Below are 22,126 nucleotides of genomic sequence, written 5' to 3' on the forward strand. Positions count from 1 at the left end.
AGGCTGAACCTTCCGTGTGATGCCTGCAGAGCACCTTCCTCTTTTGGACCATCCTGTTGGTGCCCCTGGAAGGCAGAGTTGGGAGAAATGGAGCTGAGACTGTTGGGCTGAAATCTGGGGCCTGGGGGAAGAGTGGAGGTGGGAATAAAGGAAAAGAGACTGGGAGATGCAAGGTTGGTGATGCAGATGAAGGGTAGAGTGGTTGGTGGTGATGGATGGTAGTGGGGTGGAAATTGTAAGGGAATCGAGGTTCTGGGGCAAGTGGGAACAGCAGGGCTAGGGCAGGTTAAAACTGTAGGGCTGAGGCCAGGGCAGGGAGGAATCAATCTGGATGTGGAATTTTGGGAGATTGGGAATTACATGATCAACAAAGAACAGGGCCAAGGCCTTGGGTTTGGGCTGTGACAGTACATTTTCTCCCATATTTCTGTTTTATAAAGATTCAGACTTTGAGTATAAGGTAGAAAATGTTCCCCATTGTCCATCATCATTATTGCTGCATTTCTACTCCAGCCTCTCAACACCCGGGTAATGTGGAGATATCAGATAGATGAATGGAGGAAAAGGAAACGATGAGGGGTAGTTGGGGATGGGGAAATGAGTGTTGGGGAGGGAGGATATGGTGAGAAGGGGGCTGAGAGGGAAGGGAAAGCATGACTGTGTATGTGTGATGGGGAGGGAGACAGGTGGGAAGAAGTGTGTGAGATTTTCAGAGAGGATCTTATTACAATGCTTGTGTTGAAAAGACTGATCAACTTGTCACCCTCATCAATAACCATGGAATATTGAGAGTTTAGCTGAAACCTCCATGAGTACATAACATTTTACGAAGCACTTCAAAAACAGATTTCATACTTGTATTAATATGTTGATATGTAGGCAAATTAAATACCAAATGTTATAAATATTACTAAGCTGCATTATTGCTGTACTCTGATAGTGTCTGGATTCATATATTATAAAATTTCAAATTAATATATTTTCATTTATGGGATGTGGGGAGGCAAGGGCCTAGTGGTGTAATCACTGGACTGTTAATCCAGAGATCCAGAAAATGTTCTGTGAATCCATTGTCAATTGTCGGAAAAAGTCATCTCGTTCACTAATGTCCTTTGGGGAAGGAAAGCCATCCTTTCCTGGTCTGGCCTACATGTGACTCCAGCCCCACAGCAATGTGGTTGACTCATAACTGCCCTCTGGGCAATTAGGGATGGGCAGTAAACGCTGCCTAACCAGCGATGCCCTCATCCCATGAATGAATAAAGAAAACAAAACATTGCTGGCATGGCAAGTGTTTGTTGTGCATTGCTAACTGCCATTGAAGAGGTGGCAGTGAATTAAAATGTGATTTAATTGGAAAATAATTAGCGAAGCACTGCCGTTGCCCTTTGCTTAACACGTACATAACTCACTAAGGTCATGTTCTTTTGTTAGTAAGGACTTCATCTTGTACTACTGCACTGAATGTTGAAATTCTGATTTTATGTAATTGCATTGGTTCTTGACGGTAATGGAAGGTAAACAAAGGGATGTCTAATATTTGTACCCCCTGGACATCTAATAATCCGACTCATTTGAAATGCTGACAAGCATCTGTATTTCTCTACAAACCAGAAAGTATTATAATTGCACAATTTCTTGTTTAAAAAAAATGCAGACGTTTTTGTTTTTTGGTTACTAATTTTTTGATCTTTTTGTCTTTTGACCACTCTCATCCCTGGTATAGGCAAAGAGATTGGTAATGGTGGGGAAATAGTTATGAATTTCCTGTTTTATTTATCTCTGGTCAAGGTCAAGCAGCCCCAGTGGCCAACTTGAACCAAGAAATAATGTGCAGTTTGCTGTACTCTGTCCTGACAATATACAGTTATACAGTCAGGAGAGTACCCACATTGTACTAATATAACATTCCCACCTACCTTGCTGGATTTGAGCCTGAACGCCGGGGTAAGAGGATCATGTTTTTAGCCCAGTTCTTGTTTCAGATCTTTGTTATTTTCTGGTATTTAGTTTTGAATTTTATGCTCTAATTTATTTTGTACCACTTTGTTTCAAAGTTGGTTTCATAATGTTTAATGCTAACTTTCAGTAGCATTCCCCAATGATGATTCTGAACAATGATGCAAGATCTCAACATGGCTGTTGAGAGAACACAGTCAGTAATTGGTTTAAAAGGGAATAATCTTGGTGCATAAGATGAAAAATTGAAATATTTCAAATTTTCATTGGTAATGAATTTGAGTCTTAAATGGAAAAAATGAAATTTTTCTGTCAGCAGTATAGTAAATGGTGTACTTGCAGGATTGGGAAGTTAATGTGCATTGAACTGAATTATCAGATGTACTGTAATTTGTTACTATTTCTATCAGATTTAGATTTGTTGATACTTAAAATAACGAGGGACTTTGTGATTTGGCTAAAGTTTACTGACTTCTTAGAGGAAATTATATACTTAACAAATTTTGGTACTAAAATATGACATGAGTATCCAATACTTTGATTTTCCCATGGATAGCAATTAAACTTAAACAGTGTAATTTTCTAATTTGTTTATCTGGTTATAAACTACTGCATTTACCTGATTGCACCACACCCAACATCACAATAACTTTGAGAAACTGCTGAAAGCTGAAGAGCGCAGCATTGCCTCTATTTCATGACATACCTACAGAAAAATTCAAGATTCAAAGTACGGCTTAGTTTGAACGAAATTTGTTTTTTTTAAGAGAAAGCTTCATTGAAATTTTTGGAGCAAAAAATGTGCAATTTGAGTGATAGATTGATAGATTCTAAAATATAAACAGTACTTATATTTTTGGGACTCAACCTTTCCTGGAAGTTGCTTACTGACCTATGCAAACGTTGTGCAGCTATTTGGAAAGGTCCCTCAGCTCTGGATGCAGGAATCAGGAAACACCACTTTCAAAGCTCACCTTAACTGTTTTGACATAGGATCTTCTCACAGTCCTTTGATGAAAACGGTGATTGCTTTGAGAAGTGCTGTGATATACATGCAGTAGATTTTCAACCATTTTCCTGATGGAGCCTACCATGGTGACACTGACTCCCACTGAATCTCTTAGATAGGAGGTTGAATTATGAGGGTGTATCCACTTTTCAAACATTCAAAACTAAAGAGAAAAGCTATCAGAATGGGAATGACAGAATGCAAAGTGGACAAACATTTCAAAGGATATACAGCTGAATTTAGTGTTATTGGAAGGTGAAAGTAAAATAATTTAGTTTTTGTCGTCGGCCCAATGTTTTTGTTGGATGTTCTGTTCTTGGCTTTGTTAATACTTTTCCTTCTGTTCATCCTGATTTAAAAGAAATTAATCCCGATTTAAAGATTTCACTGATTATTCTCACTGTTTTATTGAAACTAAAGACCACAGTGTAAAATACCATGGTGGTAAATATAGCTAGCTAGCTTTGCTGCTATTTATAATGAATCTTTATTGGAGGGGATGGCCACAACAGGTTGCGTATAAAATCTTCCTACTATTTTGGTTATGACTCGGCTTCCCTCACCTAGGATTTTACTTAACTAATGGCCCGAAATAACATTCAGAATTTTCCCAGGGAAATTCCAGGACTGACTTTATTCATCACAACTGCATGTTCGCTGAGGGTGCTGGTAGTTTTGGTAAATATCTATACAGCAATCCTACCTCTAGAAGACCAGTATGAACCTGTAATTACCTGCATCCTTTATTGCTCAGTCATCATTGCCCTGTTTCTGATTCTGACTTTATTGCTTCGGGCTCTGTTGCATCATGCGTTTAAATTCCACGTTTGTGTGTGATTTTCGATGGGTGTTTCCATTTATTTAATATAAGTAGGCATGGAACTGCACAGCCCAATATTTGTCCAAAAGAAATCTGGAGGTAATTAAAGCTTTCTGATTGTCAGTGAAGGAAATTAGGTACAATTCTATGTAGTAAGAATTTAAACTTTATTCAGATTGATAAACTGCACTTGTATCATTAGTTATGATCAATGAGTGAGCAAAAAAGAGTAACTTTGCAATTCTATTGATGTTTCATTTGGTTCTGTTTTTTACAGTTGAGGATATTGTGGCTTAGTGGTTATGGTACTATATTAGCATCTGGAGGTTGTAAATTTAAATCCTACATTGGCAATTTGGAAAATTTGAATTAATTAATCTTGCGATTTGTTGTCTAGCAGCAAATAAAGAGAACATGAAACTTTGTTTCAGTAAAAGCTAACTGGTCCAATCATGTCCTTCAGGAATGGGTATGTTCTGTCTTTACCCAGTCTTATTCTAGTCCTTGACTTGTTTATGAAGTCATTGGCATCTTTTTCATTTGTCCCACTTGTAATTTCTCTTGCAGGTAGAAATTTTCCAACTGTATGTTGAAAAGTTAACATGGATTTTGAAAGTATTTATGATACTGTTTTCAGAAGCTTGTCTTCTAAAGCTACCTGTTTGTGGATAGCTTGTTAAAAAAATTTGAAACTGGTAAACATGCTTAAAATGAGACAGAGCTGAGTGGAATTAATTTAGTTTCAAAATACTCCTTTCATTTGTATCATTATTAATGAGGCAGTAGTTTGATATTTGCTGTCATGGAGATTCTTGGGTAAGGTCTTCCTGTCTGCTGTAACACCATTTACTGGAGCCTCTCTAGTTAGTGGAGAGTCCTGTTGCTCTGAGATCTAGTAGCCTCTCTTCTTGAGATTTAAAAGACTCTTCTGTGGCTCTTGATCTAGGGAGCATTTTACTGTCTGTCAAATGCATCCCCAGTGGAAATGCATTGCTGCAACTGTGTCATATAATTGGTAGTGAAGAAGGGATAGAAAACTCTATTCACAAGTCTGTTGTGTCAGCAAATAAGATTTTTCTTCAAAGGCCTAAAGAAAGTAATTGACTAAAATTTAATATATGTAAAGGAGAAGAATTTTGAACAAATTGAACAGCCATTGTCTTTGTATGAACAGGTCTTGGGTAATGTTCTAAGGTTTACAGTTCAGGGCAAGGGGGAACAAAGGACAAACCCATAATTAGGGGCTAAGGTTCATAGTGTAGGTTAGGATAAGGACGTAGGGCCTGGCTCTGAGTGTACGACAGCTTAGACTAAAAGGTTCATAGAGAAAGACAGGACTACAGTAAGTGTGAAGACTCCTAGAATAGGACAGGACCAGGGTAAAAGACCAAAGTATTCAGTGCAGGACAAAATCAACACAAAGGGCCAAGCTGAACAGTGCAGTACAGGATTAGGTTAAGGCACAGGGCTAGGGTGAGGGGTCAGGATTTGCAGGAGAGGACTGGGTTACATGGACAAGGTTTGCGAGATAGGATAGAGTGAAAGGCCAAGGCTCACGGTGTAGGACAAGGCCAATATAACAGCTTGCATTTTATAGTGCCTTTAACATTACCATTACCAATCCAATGACGAACCACACAAAGCAGATGTTTTAGGACAGATATGTACAGTTTAAAGGAGCATCTTCTAAGAGGGGAGAGGTAGCAAGGTAGGGAACCTTAGGGATGGAATTTTAGAGTTTAGGTGCTAGGCAGAACCAGCAACGGTGGAGCAATTAAAATTGGGGATTTGAAACTTGGAAGAACTGTAGAAGTAGAGAGAGTTCTTGGAGTTGTTGGACTAGGAAGATTAGAGATGAGGAGAGTTGAAGCCACTTAGAAATTTGAAAACTGATGGCAAATGAATGTAGTTAGTGGGTGAATGGGACTTGGTGTGAGTTGCAATGTGGAGTTTTGGACGAGTCCAAGTTGATGGGGATAAAGACCCAGGGTTCACAATTCAGGAAGAGGACTAAGATGAGGAACAATGATCAAATGTCCAGAACAGCAACCAGGTGAAAGGGTAAGGGCTGTAACTGAAGGGATACAAAGTAATTTGCTAAAATAAATAATTTTATTAAATACACGATTACAAAATAAAATCAAAATTGAAAAAAAAATCTAGCACTAGAAATAAGTGACAGTTTTATTTTAAACATTAATGGCTTGGCAAATGTGACTATAAGTCTCAAATTTTGGCATTTCATAAACTCAAAAGATTTGATTTTTAAAAATTGCCCAACACAGAGTAAATTCATGCAGAATACTGTAGTTTTTCCAGTTTTTCTCAATGCATGTTGCACTTTTTTTTTGTGTGTGTGCATTTGTTTCTCTTTAGATGCACATTCGAAAAATCTGTGTTCTTTGTAGATTTTTAATTTAACTAGTTCCAGTTACATGATATTTTTTGTGTCAATAGAACTGGAGTAGAAAAGCACAGATGTGCAGAAAGAGTAATGGACAATGGAGGCTTAATTTAGAAAAATGAAAAGTTCACCTAGAAAAAGTACAACCAAAAAGAAATTTGGAGTAGGAAAGGAAGATGCAACACGAATTAGGATCAGGATTAGGCCATTAAGCCACTTGAGTCTGCTGTACCATTTTAACAAGATTATGGCTAATCTGGCTTCAGCTTGTGGTTTCATTGTGGCTTCAACTCCACTTTCTTGCCATCACTGGTACTCTGAGTCCCTTATTAGGCATTTATCTACCTACTGCCTTAAAAGTATTAAGAAAGCGTACCTCCACTATTCTCTGGTGATCAGAATTCCACAGTCACAACCCTCGGGGGAAAAAATAATTACCTGGTTTAAATGGGAGAAGGTCAGAAGTCACATGACACCAGGTTATAGTCCAACAGGTTTATTTGAAATCACAGGCTTTCAGAGTGCTGCTCCTTCGTCAGTTCACCTGACAAACGAGCAATGCTACAAAAGCTTGTGATTTTAAATAAACTTCTTGGACTATAACCTGGTGTCGTGTGACTTCTGACCTTGTACACCCCAGTCCAACATTGGTGCCTCCACATTAAATGCGAGAGCCCTTTTTAAATTCTGTCCCCTAATTCAAGCCTCTCCCACAAGGGGAACGTACTTTCAGTCTATGTTACCTTTAATTTTTCCTGCTGTTGCATGGATCTCTGAGATCTGTGCACATCAGTGACTCTTACAATGAGAAGTCATTTGTGTCTGCAGGCTGATTAGCTTGCATGGTCCCTCTGCATAACCCATAGCTTACAGAGACATTGCTTTCAGCACGTATCTCATAAGGTTCCCCTGGGATCTTTATATGGTTTAATAAGATCCCTTCTCACTCTTATCTCTATTGGATACAGGCCTGGCATGTATGACCTTTCCACATAAGAAAATTCCTTCATCTTGCAAATCTGTCAAGCAAATATTCTCTGAGCAGCTTTGAAAGCAATCATGTCATTTCTTAAATTAGGCAACTAAAATTAAAACCGTAATCTAGATGTGGTCTCAACTGTAGCAAAACTTCTCTACTTTTATATTCCATTGCATTTGCTATATAAAGGTCCTTTTCCCTTCCTAATCACTTGCTATTACCTGCATGCTAACTTTTTATGATGCATGTAACAGGACACCCAGCTCCCTCTGACTCAGAGTTTTGTAATGTCTCCATTTAAATAGTATGGAGCTTTTCTATGCTCCCTGCCAAAGTGCACAAGTTCTGTTTTCCCACATAATACACCCATTTGAACTTGTTGCCAACTCACTTCATCTATGTCCTTTTGCCAACCCCTTGAATAGAATAGCCTTCACTGCACTCATTTGAATGACAATAAAACTTTGTAATATTGCCTTTCAGCGCCATTTTAGGTACAGAGGACCTAGGTACAGATACTTTTAAGTGTAGTTACAGAGTAGAAAAGAAAAGTGTTGTTATAGAGTTTAAAAAGAATAGATTAGCATGGGAACAGTTGAAAAAGTCCAGAATGATAACAAGTGACAGTAAGTACTTAAGTTCCAGTCTGTGCCCGCTGGCCCCAGAGCATGAGGCCATGCTGTCTCCACGTGGCAGCCTCCATCCAGGACTCGCTGTGCCGCCGTTCTGGGAATTGGCCTGTTCACTTCGCTGCCGCCATGGGACTCAGCACACACTTGCTTTGCTCCTGGACTCCAGTCTCCAGGTAGCGCAGACGTAGGTGGGGAGGGGGGTGGTGGAGAGAATAGAAAAGCAAAGCTACTAAGAGAGAAAAATGGAAGAAAAGGGAAGGGGACTAGCAAGCAGAGGAACTCCGACTGGAGCGTCCTACTCTGCCACCAGCAGCGATCAATGTGATTGTGTCCTCTTCACAAGTTATTTTTCTACCTATGTCATCAGCAAATTTAGCAACTATACAGACTTGAATTCAAGTCATTGTTATAAATTGTAAACAACTGTGGCCCCAGCACTATGCTGAGTATCACTTCTCTCATTAGATCTTGTCAACCTTAAAATTATCATTATTTATATTTATTCTGTTTCCTGTTTGCTAACCACTCCACTGTCTGTGCAAATGTTACCCCCAACACTCTTAGTTGTTCTTATTAGTTAAGTAAGCTTGATATGGGACTGTCTCAAATGTAATCCAAGAACACCACATCCATAGCTTCCTCTTTATTCGTATTGTTTCTTCAAAGACCTCCTAATAAATTTCCCTTTCGTGAAACCATGTTGACTCTACATTGTGATTTTCTAATTGTACTGTCTATTACCTCCTTAGCAATAATCTGAGGCATTTTGTTTAGCGTCAGAGTCATACAGCATGGAAACAGACCCTTTGGCCCAAATCCTCAATGCCACCTAGGTTTCCTAAACTGAACTAGTCCCATTTGCCTGCGTTTAGCCCATATCCCTCTAAACCTTTCCTATCCATGTACCTGTTCAAACATCTTAGATCTAACCAGCAGCACCTTGACCACAAAGCAGCCGCGTGCAAGATTCGCTATAACAAGACACAACAATGCCCCCCTCACTTAGATCAACTCCCAATGGTTTGCACACTCTTGCCAGTCACACCCTGTACTGGGAGTACTTCGGCCTAGCTTTTATAGGATGAGGACCTGCCCTGCTACAAGAACGAGATTTAATCAGTTTACTTAATTAACTTAATTAGATTAAGTGGGAGAGCTTGCTTAAACTTTCCTTAGGTCTGAAAGAAACAAAATACAACCCTTAAATATCAACACTTCCTTTACCTGCAGCTTTAGATTATAAGAATGCAAAAGATTAAGATTTATACTCTTAAACTCTACATACGGTAATCCAAGATAGAGGATGGGAAAAAATTGTGGCGGTAAGAGCTGCTCTTTTTATTTGAGGTATTTTCAGAGTTGGAGCTGATTTCCTCAACTTCTAGGAGCAGTAAATTACTGTTTTATAAGGTGTTGCATTGTTTTGGAACTTTTGAGGGGGGCGGAATCAAAACAACGGCCCTTTAAAAAGGAGGAAGGGAGACAAAGGGAGTGACCACATGGGCAGTGATTCAAATGAAGAAAGAAACCTACCTTGCTGTCTGACCCAGCAGTAACCTGCACAGCTGCTGCCTTTGCTGTCTGGTTTCATGTATCTCTGGACATCGGTGTTCGTTCTATTGAAAATAAACAAACCACGAAATTCACAAATGACCTTGGAGAAATTTGTGTGTGGGAGCTCACAGCAGGGGAGCAGCTAAGTGGCTGTTTAAAATGTAACCCTATTGTTTTTCTTTTGTAAATCTACAGTAGTGAGTAGAGTGGGTTTTTTTATTCTATGTTGTTATTAAGATCTGTCTCTTGATTAAACTTTAAAAATATAAAAACATAGGTACTAAGCTAGCCTGGAGCAGTGATTTTACAGCAGTTAGATTGTGCTATTTTCTGGGTCTGTAGGTTGTAAAGGTGCAAAGATAGCTTTCAATAGAGTGATGTGCTCTTCCTGTTGGGTATGGGAGATTAGGGAATGTTTCCAGGTTACTGATGATGATGTCTGCGGGAAGTGTGTTTGGCTGCGAATCCTATCGCTTGGAGCAGCAATTAGAGGCAATGAGGAATTTACAAGAGCTGGGGGTGTGATGGATGGCAGTCGCAGGGAGGGAGATAAACCGAAGATACAGGCAGGTAGATGGGTGACCTCCAGGAAAGGTAGGAGGGATAGGCCAGAAGTGCAGAAGTGGCTATCCCCATCTCAAACAAGTATGCTGTTTTGGAAAATGTAGCAGGTGAGGAACTCTCAGGGAAATATAGCACTTTCCCCTGACAGCCAAGTTTTCGTACCAAGTCTGGCTCTGATGTAACGATGAGTATGCCGGGTTCCAAGCAGTCGACTGGGCTTTCTAGTCAGAGGCACAGACAGACGATCCTGCAGCTAACAGTGAGACATCAGAATGGCGTGTTGCCTCCCTGGAGCTAGGATCAAATTTATCTTGGAGAGTGTGCGGAATATTCTCAAAGGGGAGAGGGACCAGCAGGAGGTCATTGTACACATTGGAACTAACATAGGAAGGAAAAAGGACTAGATTCTGAGGAAGGAATATAGAGAATTAAGCAGGAATTTAAAAAGTACGTTGTTGAAGGTAGTAATATCTGGATTACTCCCAGCATAACAAGAATAGGAGCGTAGGAATAGGAGGATAGAGCAGATGAATGCATGGCTGAGGAGCTGTTCAGGGGAGAAGGATTCACATTTTTGGATCATTGGAATGTCTTCTGGAGTAGAAATAACCTGTATAAGAAGGACGGATTGCACCTGAATTGGAAGGGGACTAATATACTGGTGGGGAGATACTCCAGAGCTGATCAGCAGGGAAATATGCTAGTAATTAAGGGTTGAGCACCCAGGAAGATAGTGAGGAAAGCGATCAGTCTCAGACTGGTACAGTTGGGAAAAGGAGTAAGTCAAACAGACAGGGCAGGCAGGAACAAAGTACAGAAAAGGGATTGATAAATTAAACTGCATTTATTTCAATGCAAGAGATCTAACAGGTAAGACAGATGAATTCAGGGCATGGGTGGGAACATGGGACTGGGATATCATAGCAATTACAGAGACATGGGTCAGGGATGGACAGGACTGGCAGCTTAATGTCCCAGGACACAGATGCTATAGGAGGGATTGAGGGGTTGGAGGGGTGGGGGAGGGGGGTTGGTGAGGAGGGAGGGGCAAGAGGAGGGGGGCATGGTGTATTTGATTAGGGATAACATTACGGCTGTATTTAGGGAGGATATTCCTGTGAATACGTCCGGGCAAGTTACTTGACTGGAACTGAGAAATAAGAAAGGGATGATTACTTTATTGGGATTGAACTATAGATTCCCCCCCCCCCCCCCCCAAATAGTAAGCAGGAAATTGAGAAACAAATTTGTAAGGAGATCTCCATTATCTTTAAGAATAATAGGGTGGTTATGGTAGGGCATTTTAACTTTCCAAACATAGACTGGGACTGCCATAGTGTTAAGGGCTCGGATGGAGAGAAGTTTAAGTGTGTACAAGAAAATGTTCAGTAGGTGGATATATCTACTAGAGAAGGTGCAAAACTTGACTTTCTCTTGGGGAAATAAGGCAGGGCAGGTGACTGAGGTGTCAGTGGAGGAGCACTTTGGGGCCAGCGACCATAATTCAATTAGTTTTAAAATAGTGATGGAAAAGGATTGACCGGGTCTAAAAGTTAAAGGTCTAATTTGGAGGAAGGCCAATTTTGATGGTATTAGTCAAGAACTTTCAAAAGTTGATTGGGGGTGGATGTTCACAGGTAGTGATGGCTGGGAACTGGGATGCCTTCAAAAATGAGAAAACGAGAGTCCAGAGACAGTATGTTCCTGTTAAGTTGAAGGGCAAGGCTGGCAGATATAGGGAATACTGGATGACGAGAGAAGTTGAGGTTTTGGTTGAGAATAAGAAGGAAGCATATGTCAAGTATAGACCGGAGGGAGTGAGTGAATCCCATGAGGACTATACGGGCAGTAGGAGTATACTTAAGAGGGAAATCAGGAGGGCAAAACAGGGACATGAGATTGCTTTGGCAAATAGGATTAAGGAGAATCCAAAGGGATTCTACAAACACATTAAGGACAAAAGGGTACTAGGCAGAGAATGGCGCCTCTTAAAGATCAGCAATGCCACCTATATATGGAACCACAGGAGATGGGGGAGATACTAAACAAGTATTTTGCATCAGTGTTTACTGTGGAGAAGGATGTGGAAGCCTTTAAATGCCTCTGAGGCAGAGAATTCCAAAAATCACTCAGTGAAGAAATTTCTCCTCCTTTCAGTCCTGAATAGCCTGACCTTTTTCTGAGACTGTGTCCCCTAGTTCTAGACCACTTCACAGGGAAACCAAAGTGTGAATTTTATTTTGAAGCTTTATAGTTTATACCAATGAATGGGAATTTGAGTTTTTTAATGTATGAGCATACAATCCAGGACAAGAGTAGGCCACTGGGCACTTTGAGCCTACTCTGCCATTCAATAAAAACAGTTGATCTGATTTTAATCTGTGCTGCATTTTCTTGTTTTAATTTAACCCCCATGGAAATCAAAAATCAAGATTTTACTCACTGCATGATTCACAATGAGACAAGTCTTTTATATCATTTTACTCTCCAGACTTGGTTTGGTTTTTAGATGAAGTATTTTAGAGTAATGCATTTCCTTTCTGAAATATGTCAGATGCTCAGTGTCTGGATTTCAATATTCTTTGCTTTAAACTGCAGGATTGCAGGAATATGTAGAAGCTATTTCGTTCCAACACTTTATTCGGACCAGAAGCCTCATTAGTCTTGAAACAATTAATAGGCATCTAATCTTTACTCCAACAGAAGTGGAAGCAGAGAATGCTGAGGTGAGATTTAGTTTCAATTTATAAATATCATGAGAGTATTCCTCTACATTGTATAGACTGGCTCATTTGAAAGTAAGTGACTTGACTTACTAACCTTTGTTTATTGATCTACACTGCACATCATAATTGTGTGGTCATTGGTATTCCAAACTTGCAAAGAAGTAGTTTAAGTTTTAATTTTTTTTATTCACTGGTGCGACGTGGGTGTTGCTGATGAAGCCAGCATTTGTTGCCCATCCCTAGTTGCTCTTGAGAAGATGGTGTTGAGGTGTATTATTGAAGTGCTGCAACCCACATGCTGTGTATTGATCCACAATGTCGGTAGGGAGGGGTTCCAGAATTTATACTCGGTGACAGAAAAGGAATGGTGATATATCTCCAAGTATGGTGAGTACTTGGAGGAGAACTTGCAGGTGATGGTGTACCCATGTATCTGCTGCCCTTGTCCCTTTATATGGAAGTGGCCATGGGTTTGGGAGGTGCTGTTGAAGGATCCTTGGTGAATTTCTGCAGTGCATCTTGTAGTAATGAACTATAGAAATATATGTTGGGAATTTGGAGCTGGTGATACCTCACAATGAGAAGAGGGATGAAAAGTAATTTAATGTCCATGTGAACAATGAGTAAAGAAGACTTTAATTAGGAGGAGGATCTGGAGAGGGGATGCATAGGCTTAAAAAGCGAAGTAATGTGGCTGCATTGCAGGGTGGCTACTTGGGTAATGATACCCGAAAAGGTTCAGGAAGGGATAGAGTATACAAATGGGGAAACAAAGCAGTAAGAAGTATGGTCAAATGGGAGAAACAATAGCAAAAAGGCAAGATTATTGACTTTTTATTACCTGTAGTATTTGGAACAAATTAAAGGAAATTATGCCACAAATAGATGTCTTCTAGCCATAGCATGTATGTGACTTTTTGAAATGACAGGTAGGAAGGACAGGGTGGCAGTGTAACTGTGTTAGTATGGGATAGAATAAGTACAATAGCAACAAATGATCTTGGATTGGAAGGTATAGAATATATATGGGTAGGGGTAAGAAAAGATAAGGGGAAGAAGACATGGTATAAATAATCTGTTGGCCCTTTAACAGACGCAGTACTGTAGGCAGAGATAAATCAGGAGGTAATAAGGCAGTACATTAATCATGGAGTCTTTACTCATCTTGTATATTGGGAAAATCAGATTGGCAGAGGTTGTCATGGCGGAGAATTTATAGAATGTACTCAGAGCAGTTTCCTAAAACAATGTCATTGGATCCAGCCACAGCATTACGAGGGTATTTTAGGAACAAAAACAAAGTTGCTGGGAAAGCTCAGAGATAGTAGGAACTGCCGATTTTGGAGTCTGAGATAACAGGGTGTAGAGCTGGATGAACATAGCAAGCCAGGCAGCATCAGAGGAGCAGGAAAGCTGACGTTTCGGGTCTGGACCCTTCTTCAGAAAATGAAGAGTCATTTCATTTTCTGAAGAAGAGTCCAGACCCGAAATGTCAGCTTTCCTGCTTCTCTGCTGCCTGGCCTGCTGTGTTCATCCAGCTCTACACCTTGTTAAGCTGGAAAAGCTCAGCAGGTCTGGCAGCATCTGTGAAGGAGAAAACAGAGTTAACGTTTTGGGTCTGGTGACCCTTCCTCAGAACACAGAGGGTATTTTAGATCTGGTAATGTATAATGAGGCGGGTTTAGTAAATGTTCTCAGAGCAAAAGAATCCTCAGGGATGCAAAAATGAATATGGGCTCTTTAGAGAATGAGACTGGGGAAGTAATAATAGGGAAATAGGAAATGACGAAAGAGTTGAATATATACTTTACCATCCAAAGATACTAAATCTAGGGGCAAAAGGTGGGGATGAATGAAATATAGTAACAATCACTGGAGAAAAGTGCTAGGGAAATTAAGGGGGTTAAAGTTAATAAATCGCCTGGACCTAATGAAATATGTCCTAGGATATTAATGGACATAGCTACAGAGGTAGTTGCTATGCTGGTAATAATCTTCTAAGAATCCTTAGATTCTGAAAAAGTCCAAACAGCTGGAAAACTGCCAATGTGTAGTACCCTTCTTCAAAATGGGAAGTAGACAATAAACAGGCAACTAATGGCCAGTGAGCTTAATACCTGTCATTGGAAAAATGTTATTCAATCATGAAGGATGTATTAGCAGAGTATTTACAAATGTATAATATTATCAAATAGAGTCTGTGTGGCTTCACTAAGGGAAAATTATGCTTGACAAATTTATTAGAATTTTTTGAGGAGGTAACAAACCACTTTTTTTTTAACGCAAAAGGGGAACCAGTAGATGTAATGTACTTGGATTTTCAAAAGGCATTCAGTAAGGTAATGCACATAAGGCTATTTAAAAAGATGAGTGCCCATGGTGATGGGGTACTGTATTGCCATGGATAGAGGATTAGCTTACTATTGGAAGACAGAGTAGGGGTAAAGGGTGCATTTTCAGATGCTAAGACTGACATAAGGATAAAGTTCTTCACCCAGGAATCTCTGCCACAGAAAGAGGTGGAGGCCAAAATATTGAATGTTTTCAAGAAGAGTTAGATATAGTTTTTAGGACTGAAAGGATCAAAGGGTATGGGGAGAAAGTGGGAATAGCTATGATTGTGTTGAATGGCAAAGCAGGCTAGACAAGTGGGCTACTCCTATTTTCCATATATTTTCTATTCCTTTTGAAACCTCATATGGAATCCTCCTCCACCACTCTCCCAGGCAGTGCGTTCCAAATCCTAACAACTCCTGAGTTAAGAAGTTTCTCCTCATTTCACTCCTAGCTCTTTTGCTGACAGTCTTGAAATTGTGTCTCATTGTGTATTATGCAGTGAGTAAAACCTTGACTTTTGATTTCGATGGGGATGAAACAGAATATTCTTTACACTGTTAAAATTGTTCATAATTTTGAATACCTCAATTATGTCACCTCTTATTCTCCTTGGAGGAGAGAAGATTAAGGCCAATTTCTTTAATCTTTCCTTGTATCTAAAATCCCTCATTCCTGGAATCATTCTAGTAAATCTCTTTTGCACTCTGCAGGGCTTGAACGCCCTTCTTTAAATAAGATGCCCAGGACTCATCACAATACTCCAGATGTGGTCTGACTAATGATTTGTAGATGTAGCATCATGTCCTTGCTTGTATACTCCATGCCTCTAGTTATAAACTCAAGGATCCTATAAGCCGCCTTAACAGCTGTTTCAACTTGCCTGGCCACTTTCAGAGAATTATGCAGGTGAACCCCAAGGTCCATCTGCTCTTGTGCTCCCCTCAAAGTGTACCATTGAGCCTGGATTATCTCTCCATGTTTCTTTTAACAAAATGCATTGCCTCACATTTCTCGACATTCAAATTTGTCTGCCAGGTGTCAGCCCATGTGGCCAATTTGTCAATGTCCCTCTGAAGTCGCTCAGCATCATCCTCACAATTCACTATTCTCCCTGGCTTAGTAACGTATGCATATTTGGAGATTTTCCCTCAACACCCATCTCCAAATTGTTTCTATAAACCAGAAAAAGCAATGGTTCCAACAATGATCCCACCACTTCCAGCTTGTCTCCAATCTGAGAAATGTCCATGTATACTTACCTTCTGTTTCCTATCTTTTAACCAACTTCTAATCCATGCTGGCATCTACCCATCAATCCTAAACATTTCTAATTTGCTAATCAACCTGCCATGTGGCAGCATATCAAATACTTTCTGAAACTCCAAGTATACAATAGTCACAGCACTACACTCGTCCATTGCCTGTGTCACCTCTTCAAAGAACTGAAATTTGTCAGATGTGACCTGTCCATGTTGACTGCCTTGTATTAACTGATTTTTCTCTCAGTGCATGTTTACCTTATCCCTCCATCAGTCTGCCCATTGTTGATGTCAAGCTGACAGGTCCATAGTTTTTTCGGTTAGCCTTTGCGCCTATCTTAAACAACTATGTCACATTTGTAATCCTCCACTCCCCAGGGATAAATTCTATCAACAGTTCTGCAATTTGTTCCCATATTTCTCTGTGTAATCTTGTTTGCATCCTTTCTGGGCCTGGTGACTTCTCTACCTGGAGTGCTGCCAGCCTATTTTAGCATCTTTTCTTTATCTATCAATATATTGCCTGGTTGCTCCACACCTGCATTTTTCAACTTGGCCTTTATCACCATTTTCTAAAACAAAAACAGAAGTTGCTGGAAAAGCTCAGCAGGTCTGGCAGCACCTGTGAAGAGAGATCAGAGTTAACGTTTTGGGTCTGGTGACCCTTCGTCAGAACTGCGAGAGTCAGCGGACCCGAAACATTAACTTCAATCTCTCTTCAAAGATGCTGCCAGATCTGCTGAGCCTTTCCAGCAACTTCTGTTTGTGTTTCTGATTTACAGCATCCACAGGTTTTTTTTTGTTTTTAGTTGCCATTTTCTAATTTGGTAAAGATGGAAGCAAAATAATCATTTAGTACCTCTGGCATATCTTTTGCTTCAGTGAGCAGCTTACCCTGCTTGTTCCTTATGGGCCTCAATCTATCCTTTACTAATTTTTTACTATAGATACGTTTGTAGAAAATTTTATTACTTGTTTTAACAGAGCCTGCCATCGTTTCCTCATGTTTCTTGTTAGCCTTCCTTATTCCAGCCTTAGCCTCTGTCCTGCATTTGAGATACTTTTCCTGATTTCTATTGCTACTTTTATTCTGGTATGCATCTAAGGTGTTCTTTTTCTTTCTAAATTTTCAAATCTAGTCTAGCTTTGGATACCCGTATTTATTCTAAGAGAGGTGTACCTAGCTTGCACCCTTATCTGTCTTCTGAAATTTTCTAATTTTTCATCCACTATTTTATCCACCAAAATGTGTTTCCAATCAGCCAGCTCCAGGTCAACTTTTAGATGCCTAAAATCTGCCCTTTACCAATCTGAGATCTTTAACATTGATTTTTATCCTTTTCAAACTTAATATTGAACATTATTATGTAATGATTGCTAATTCCCAAATGCTTCCCCACTCTGAAGTTCTCTATGTAGCCTGCCTGACTTCTCCAGGACCAGATCCAGCACAGCTCCATCCCTGGTAGGATCAGAAATGTACTGTTTCAGAAAGTTCTCCAGCACTCTTTGCAGGAATTTCTCCCCTTCCCTGCCTCACACTACACCTTTTCCCCAGTCTACCTAGGGTAATTAAAATCACCAATTATCACAACCCTATTTGTCCTGCAGATTTCCTTAATCTGCTGACAAATGCTGTCTACTACTTCCTTACCACTATTTGGAGGTCTGTAATAAATACCCATAAATTTACTGTTGCTTTCTGTTACTCACCTCCAACCGTGTAGATGTGAATTTGGGAACTGCATCTCATTCAAGGACAGTGATACTATCTTTGATTTAAGACTGCTAAACCTCTTCCCTTTTTACCCACCCTGTTTTTCATAAAAGCCTTATAACCCAGAATTTCAAGTATCCAATCCTGTTCTGGCTTGTGTCGCGTTTCTGTCAATGGCACTGTGTCATATTCCCTAGAGCAATTTCTGCTTCCAGTTCCCCAATTTTGTTCAAGATACTCTGTGTATTTACATACATACAATTTAACCCTGCCCTTATCTCTTTCTTGCCCATTGTTGGCGACCATTTTTTGTCCACTATCAATACTGAAGCCTTCCCTCACTATTTTTTCCCATTGCCCATCTTCTCTCTCTTGTCTTCTCTGGTATTTCTGAAACTAGGCCCATTAGTCAACTTAGACAGTTCCAAGCTTGGCAGGACCCTTCTATCCTTGCCCTGCTGTGTCTGACTTTGAAGTTCAGCAGGCCCTGCCTCCCGTGGCTTGTGGGGGGCCAGTTACCTCAGAGCTTAATAGTCTGTGTCGCTGCCCAGCCCCCAGCCAAAACAGCATAGCCTGCCTGTTGAACAGCAGCCCGCAACCATTTGCCTTGGGGCAACATGAGATATCACGATGTGACCAGAAATGTGGCCAAAGCTTTAAGGGGCATCTTAAAACAGGAGAGAGGGGTGGAGATGCTTGGGGAGGAAATTCAAGTGACTGTCACCAATAATGGAATGATTATTTAGGGTAGGATGCTCAGAATGCCTGAATTGCACAGAGATTTTGGAAGGTTGTATTGATCTAGAAGGTTAGAGGTAGGGATGTTGAGGTTATGGAGGCATTTGAATGAAGAATGTGAATTTTAAAAATTGACATTACAGAGTAGGAGCACATGTAGCTTAGTTAGCAGAGGGGCAATACATAAAGATTTGTTGAGGGTTAGGGTATGGGTAGCAGAGCACGATGGGACATGGTCAGGAAAATGTGACAGTCAAGTCAAGAAGTAACCAAAACCTGACTTTCAACATCAGATGATCTGGGGTAGGAGCAGAGATGAGCAATATTGCAAGGATGAAAGTAAATAAACTTGTTACTGAGAGGATGTATGGTCAGAATCTCAGGGGTTCAGATTGGATATCCAGATGTGAATTATCTGTTTTGCATCAGAGTGATCAAGGAGCAGGTTGGAGTTGGTGGCTAGAAAATGCAAATTATGACGTGACCAAAAGAAAAGTTCATCCCAATATTTAGTTTCAAGGAATTTCTGGGCCTGATGTTAGTTAAGTAGCAAGACAAATCCGGGGGTAGTGAAGTTGCCAAGAAAATTGGGTGTTATCAGCATATATACGGAATCTGATATTATGGTTTTTCATGCTGTCACAGGAGGGTAGTAAGATGATAACAGATAGAACAGGCTCCAATGCTAGACTCCAGAGGAGTTAGAATAAGAATTCGAGTGTACTGAAACTTTATTTTAAAACTTTGTTTCATTGAATGTTGTTCCTATGTGTCCCTCTCTGCCATTTGCTGTTTTACTGATATTCTGCAGAATGTAGTGATTAAAGAATTTTAATTTTACAACAAATCAAATCATTATTACAGGATACTATTAAGCCATACTTTTAGACCTCCAGCTCAAAGCCCTTGCATTATTTTAAAGTTTTTTGGTTTTCAATCCACTTTTCCTCCCTCACCAGGAGGAACAATGATATATTTTCATCTAATTATTTTGGTAATGAGATTTTGTGAGTAGCCTTGCTAGTCATATTTCCCATGTGATCAAAATATGCTGTTGCCAAGAAATTAGAATGTGGTAGTAGGATGTAATCATAAAATTACTATGTCAGTGATGACAAGCATGTAAACAATATCCAATTTTGGTACTGCTGTTTCCCAATGGCCCATTTATTTACAATTCAAAATTCAGATGAAAATGCCAAGAAATATCACATCTCACTGGGAATGCAGATGTGTTAATTGCATTTTTCATTCATAAATAACAAATTAATAGGTACCATGTATTGAATATGCCACCTCAATAAACAGAGAGAAAGGTAGGATTACTTTTACCTATTGTCGGGAATGCTCAGAAAGTGGTATTTTAGTACGAGAATCGAATAACCAAAAGGAACAAGTGCTGTCAAGATTTTATTTAAGCTTTTATAAGTAACTTTTTTCCTAATTGTTAATTACTTAAAATTCCTTTTGTTTTGGCAACTGATAATACTTAATGTGTACTTTTCCACTCTTGTTAATGCTCTTCATTATGCAGAAGTCAGCCTTATCTGATTCACAGGATGAGAAACAAGAACAACAACTTCTTTGCCTGCAAGTGACTCCCACAGACTACCTGTTGGGGATTGCAGATTTGACTGGTGAATTGATGCGCATGTGTATCACCAGCGTAGGCAATGGGGATATTGAAACACCTTTTGAGGTGAGCCAATTTCTACGTGCTATCTATGATGGATTTACTTACATTGGTAATACTGGACCGTATGAAGTTTCCAAGAAGCTTTACACATTGAAACAAAGTCTAGGAAAGGTGGAAGATGCTTGTTACACATTGACTGTGAGAGGCTCTGAAATTCCAAAACACATGCTTGCTGATGTGCTTAGCTCAAAAACAGCTATGAGCGAACATGAGGAAGGTGTATAACTTGAGATATCAACGGAGAAAGGGATTATAATAATAACTATTTGTTAGCTTTGTATGAGATACGTTTGTATAATTGTTCTGTTCAGTTGCAGGTTGTGCAACCAGGAGATCCAATATTAGATGCTTTTATATTTTCAGCAAGTGTTCAGCTGTAACTTGTGCAGTACATCACTGAATTTATTTTCTAGAGGTTGCTTTGGCTACAAATATAGTTGAATTTTTAAACAGGATTTTAAACTACCCTCCAAAGTACTGCTTCTGTTCAAAATAAGTAAAAACTTGTCCAGCTTTTTAAAAAAAAACAAATACATTCATTGTTATCTGAAGACTACTGCTGCTCCTTTCCAGGGAGGTCTATGAAGTCTCATTTATGACCTAATTTTGTTTTCAAATTGGTGATTGGCTATCAGATGGGTTTATCATTTTTCTCCCACAAGCCCTTTGTTTTAAGGGATTGGGGGTCAGTTTATAAATAGAAATTTCCACCTTCGTAGGAAAGTGCTTTTCTGCTGAATGTTCCACTTTTTGTGTCTCAGAACTAATTCGGTTGTGTCTTGGTAGAAACAATAAAAAAAAACACTGGAATTTTTACATTATAATTCCTAATTTAAATCTTAAGAATGAATCAGTTTATTAGGATTCTGTTGGTGATACAACTACATTCTTCAGACCCGTAAATTAAATAAGGCAGCTTTAAAGATGAAATTACAATTGTATACATTGTGAAACCAGAAAATGTTGGCAATAATCAGGTCAGGCAGCACCTATGGAGAGGGAGAAACAGTATTCATGTTTTAGGTATATTAATGTTACAATGACCTGAGACATTAACTATGTCTCATTCTCCTCAGATGCAGCTTGATCTGCTTAGTATTGTCAGCGCTTTTTTGTTTGTTTCAGATTTTAACATTTGTGGTATTTTGCTTCTGTATTTTCATATGTTGGCATGATTTGCATCTTTGGGTATGAAATCTTTTATTGAAGTTCTATTAAGACTTTATAAGTGCATAATAATTAAGAAAATTATTGCAAAAATTGCTGTTCCATTTGTGTACTTGCTTAACTAAAATAAAACAGCTGAAATAATGAAAAGTCAGAAATGAGTGATTAATTCCAACAATTTAAATCAAAAGCAGATCAGACTCGTTACATAATATTGCAAATTCTGAGAAAGTACACTTAATGTTAAACAATCTCAACATTACATGTAAGAACGTTAGTACATTTTCAGCATTAACAAAGTCTGAGTCCACTTACCACAAAGCAAGGAGGAGCTTACAGTAGGCAATACCACTTGAACAAAACTGTTGAATCTTTTCAGAACTAATTTTTCTCCTAGTCTCCAAATCATAATTACTTAGAACGTGTTGCTCTTTTGTCAGAGGATGTATAGTAGGCAATGAGTTTGAAAAGTGATTGGAGTCAAGGTGAACATATGAATTAGGAGCAGAAGTATGCAGCTTATTTACATTTCAGAAGTTCCTTCTTGTTCTAAAACAGTTATACC

The 22,126-nt window shown here is 39.4% G+C and overlaps 1 protein-coding gene across 2 annotated transcripts in view; it reads left to right on the forward strand.

The window, feature by feature from the left end:
- The window catches only part of tsnax (translin-associated factor X), a 66,382-nt gene extending 44,663 nt beyond the window's left edge, over positions 1-21,719 (forward strand). Inside the window, exons 6-7 of one of the 2 annotated variants that reach the window (XM_020510331.2) lie at positions 12,520-12,647; positions 20,233-21,719. In XM_020510331.2, coding sequence (XP_020365920.1) covers positions 12,520-12,647; positions 20,233-20,619 — 515 coding nt within the window. In that variant the 3' untranslated portion in view covers positions 20,620-21,719. The remainder of the gene's footprint in view (positions 1-12,519; positions 12,648-20,232) is intronic. The other variant, XM_048597463.1, reaches the window with a different exon arrangement.
- Positions 21,720-22,126: the final 407 nt, after the last annotated feature.

This window comes from Rhincodon typus, chromosome 5 (assembly GCF_021869965.1).
Source record: "Rhincodon typus isolate 14 chromosome 5, sRhiTyp1.1, whole genome shotgun sequence".
Taxonomy (NCBI): Eukaryota; Metazoa; Chordata; class Chondrichthyes; order Orectolobiformes; family Rhincodontidae; genus Rhincodon; species Rhincodon typus.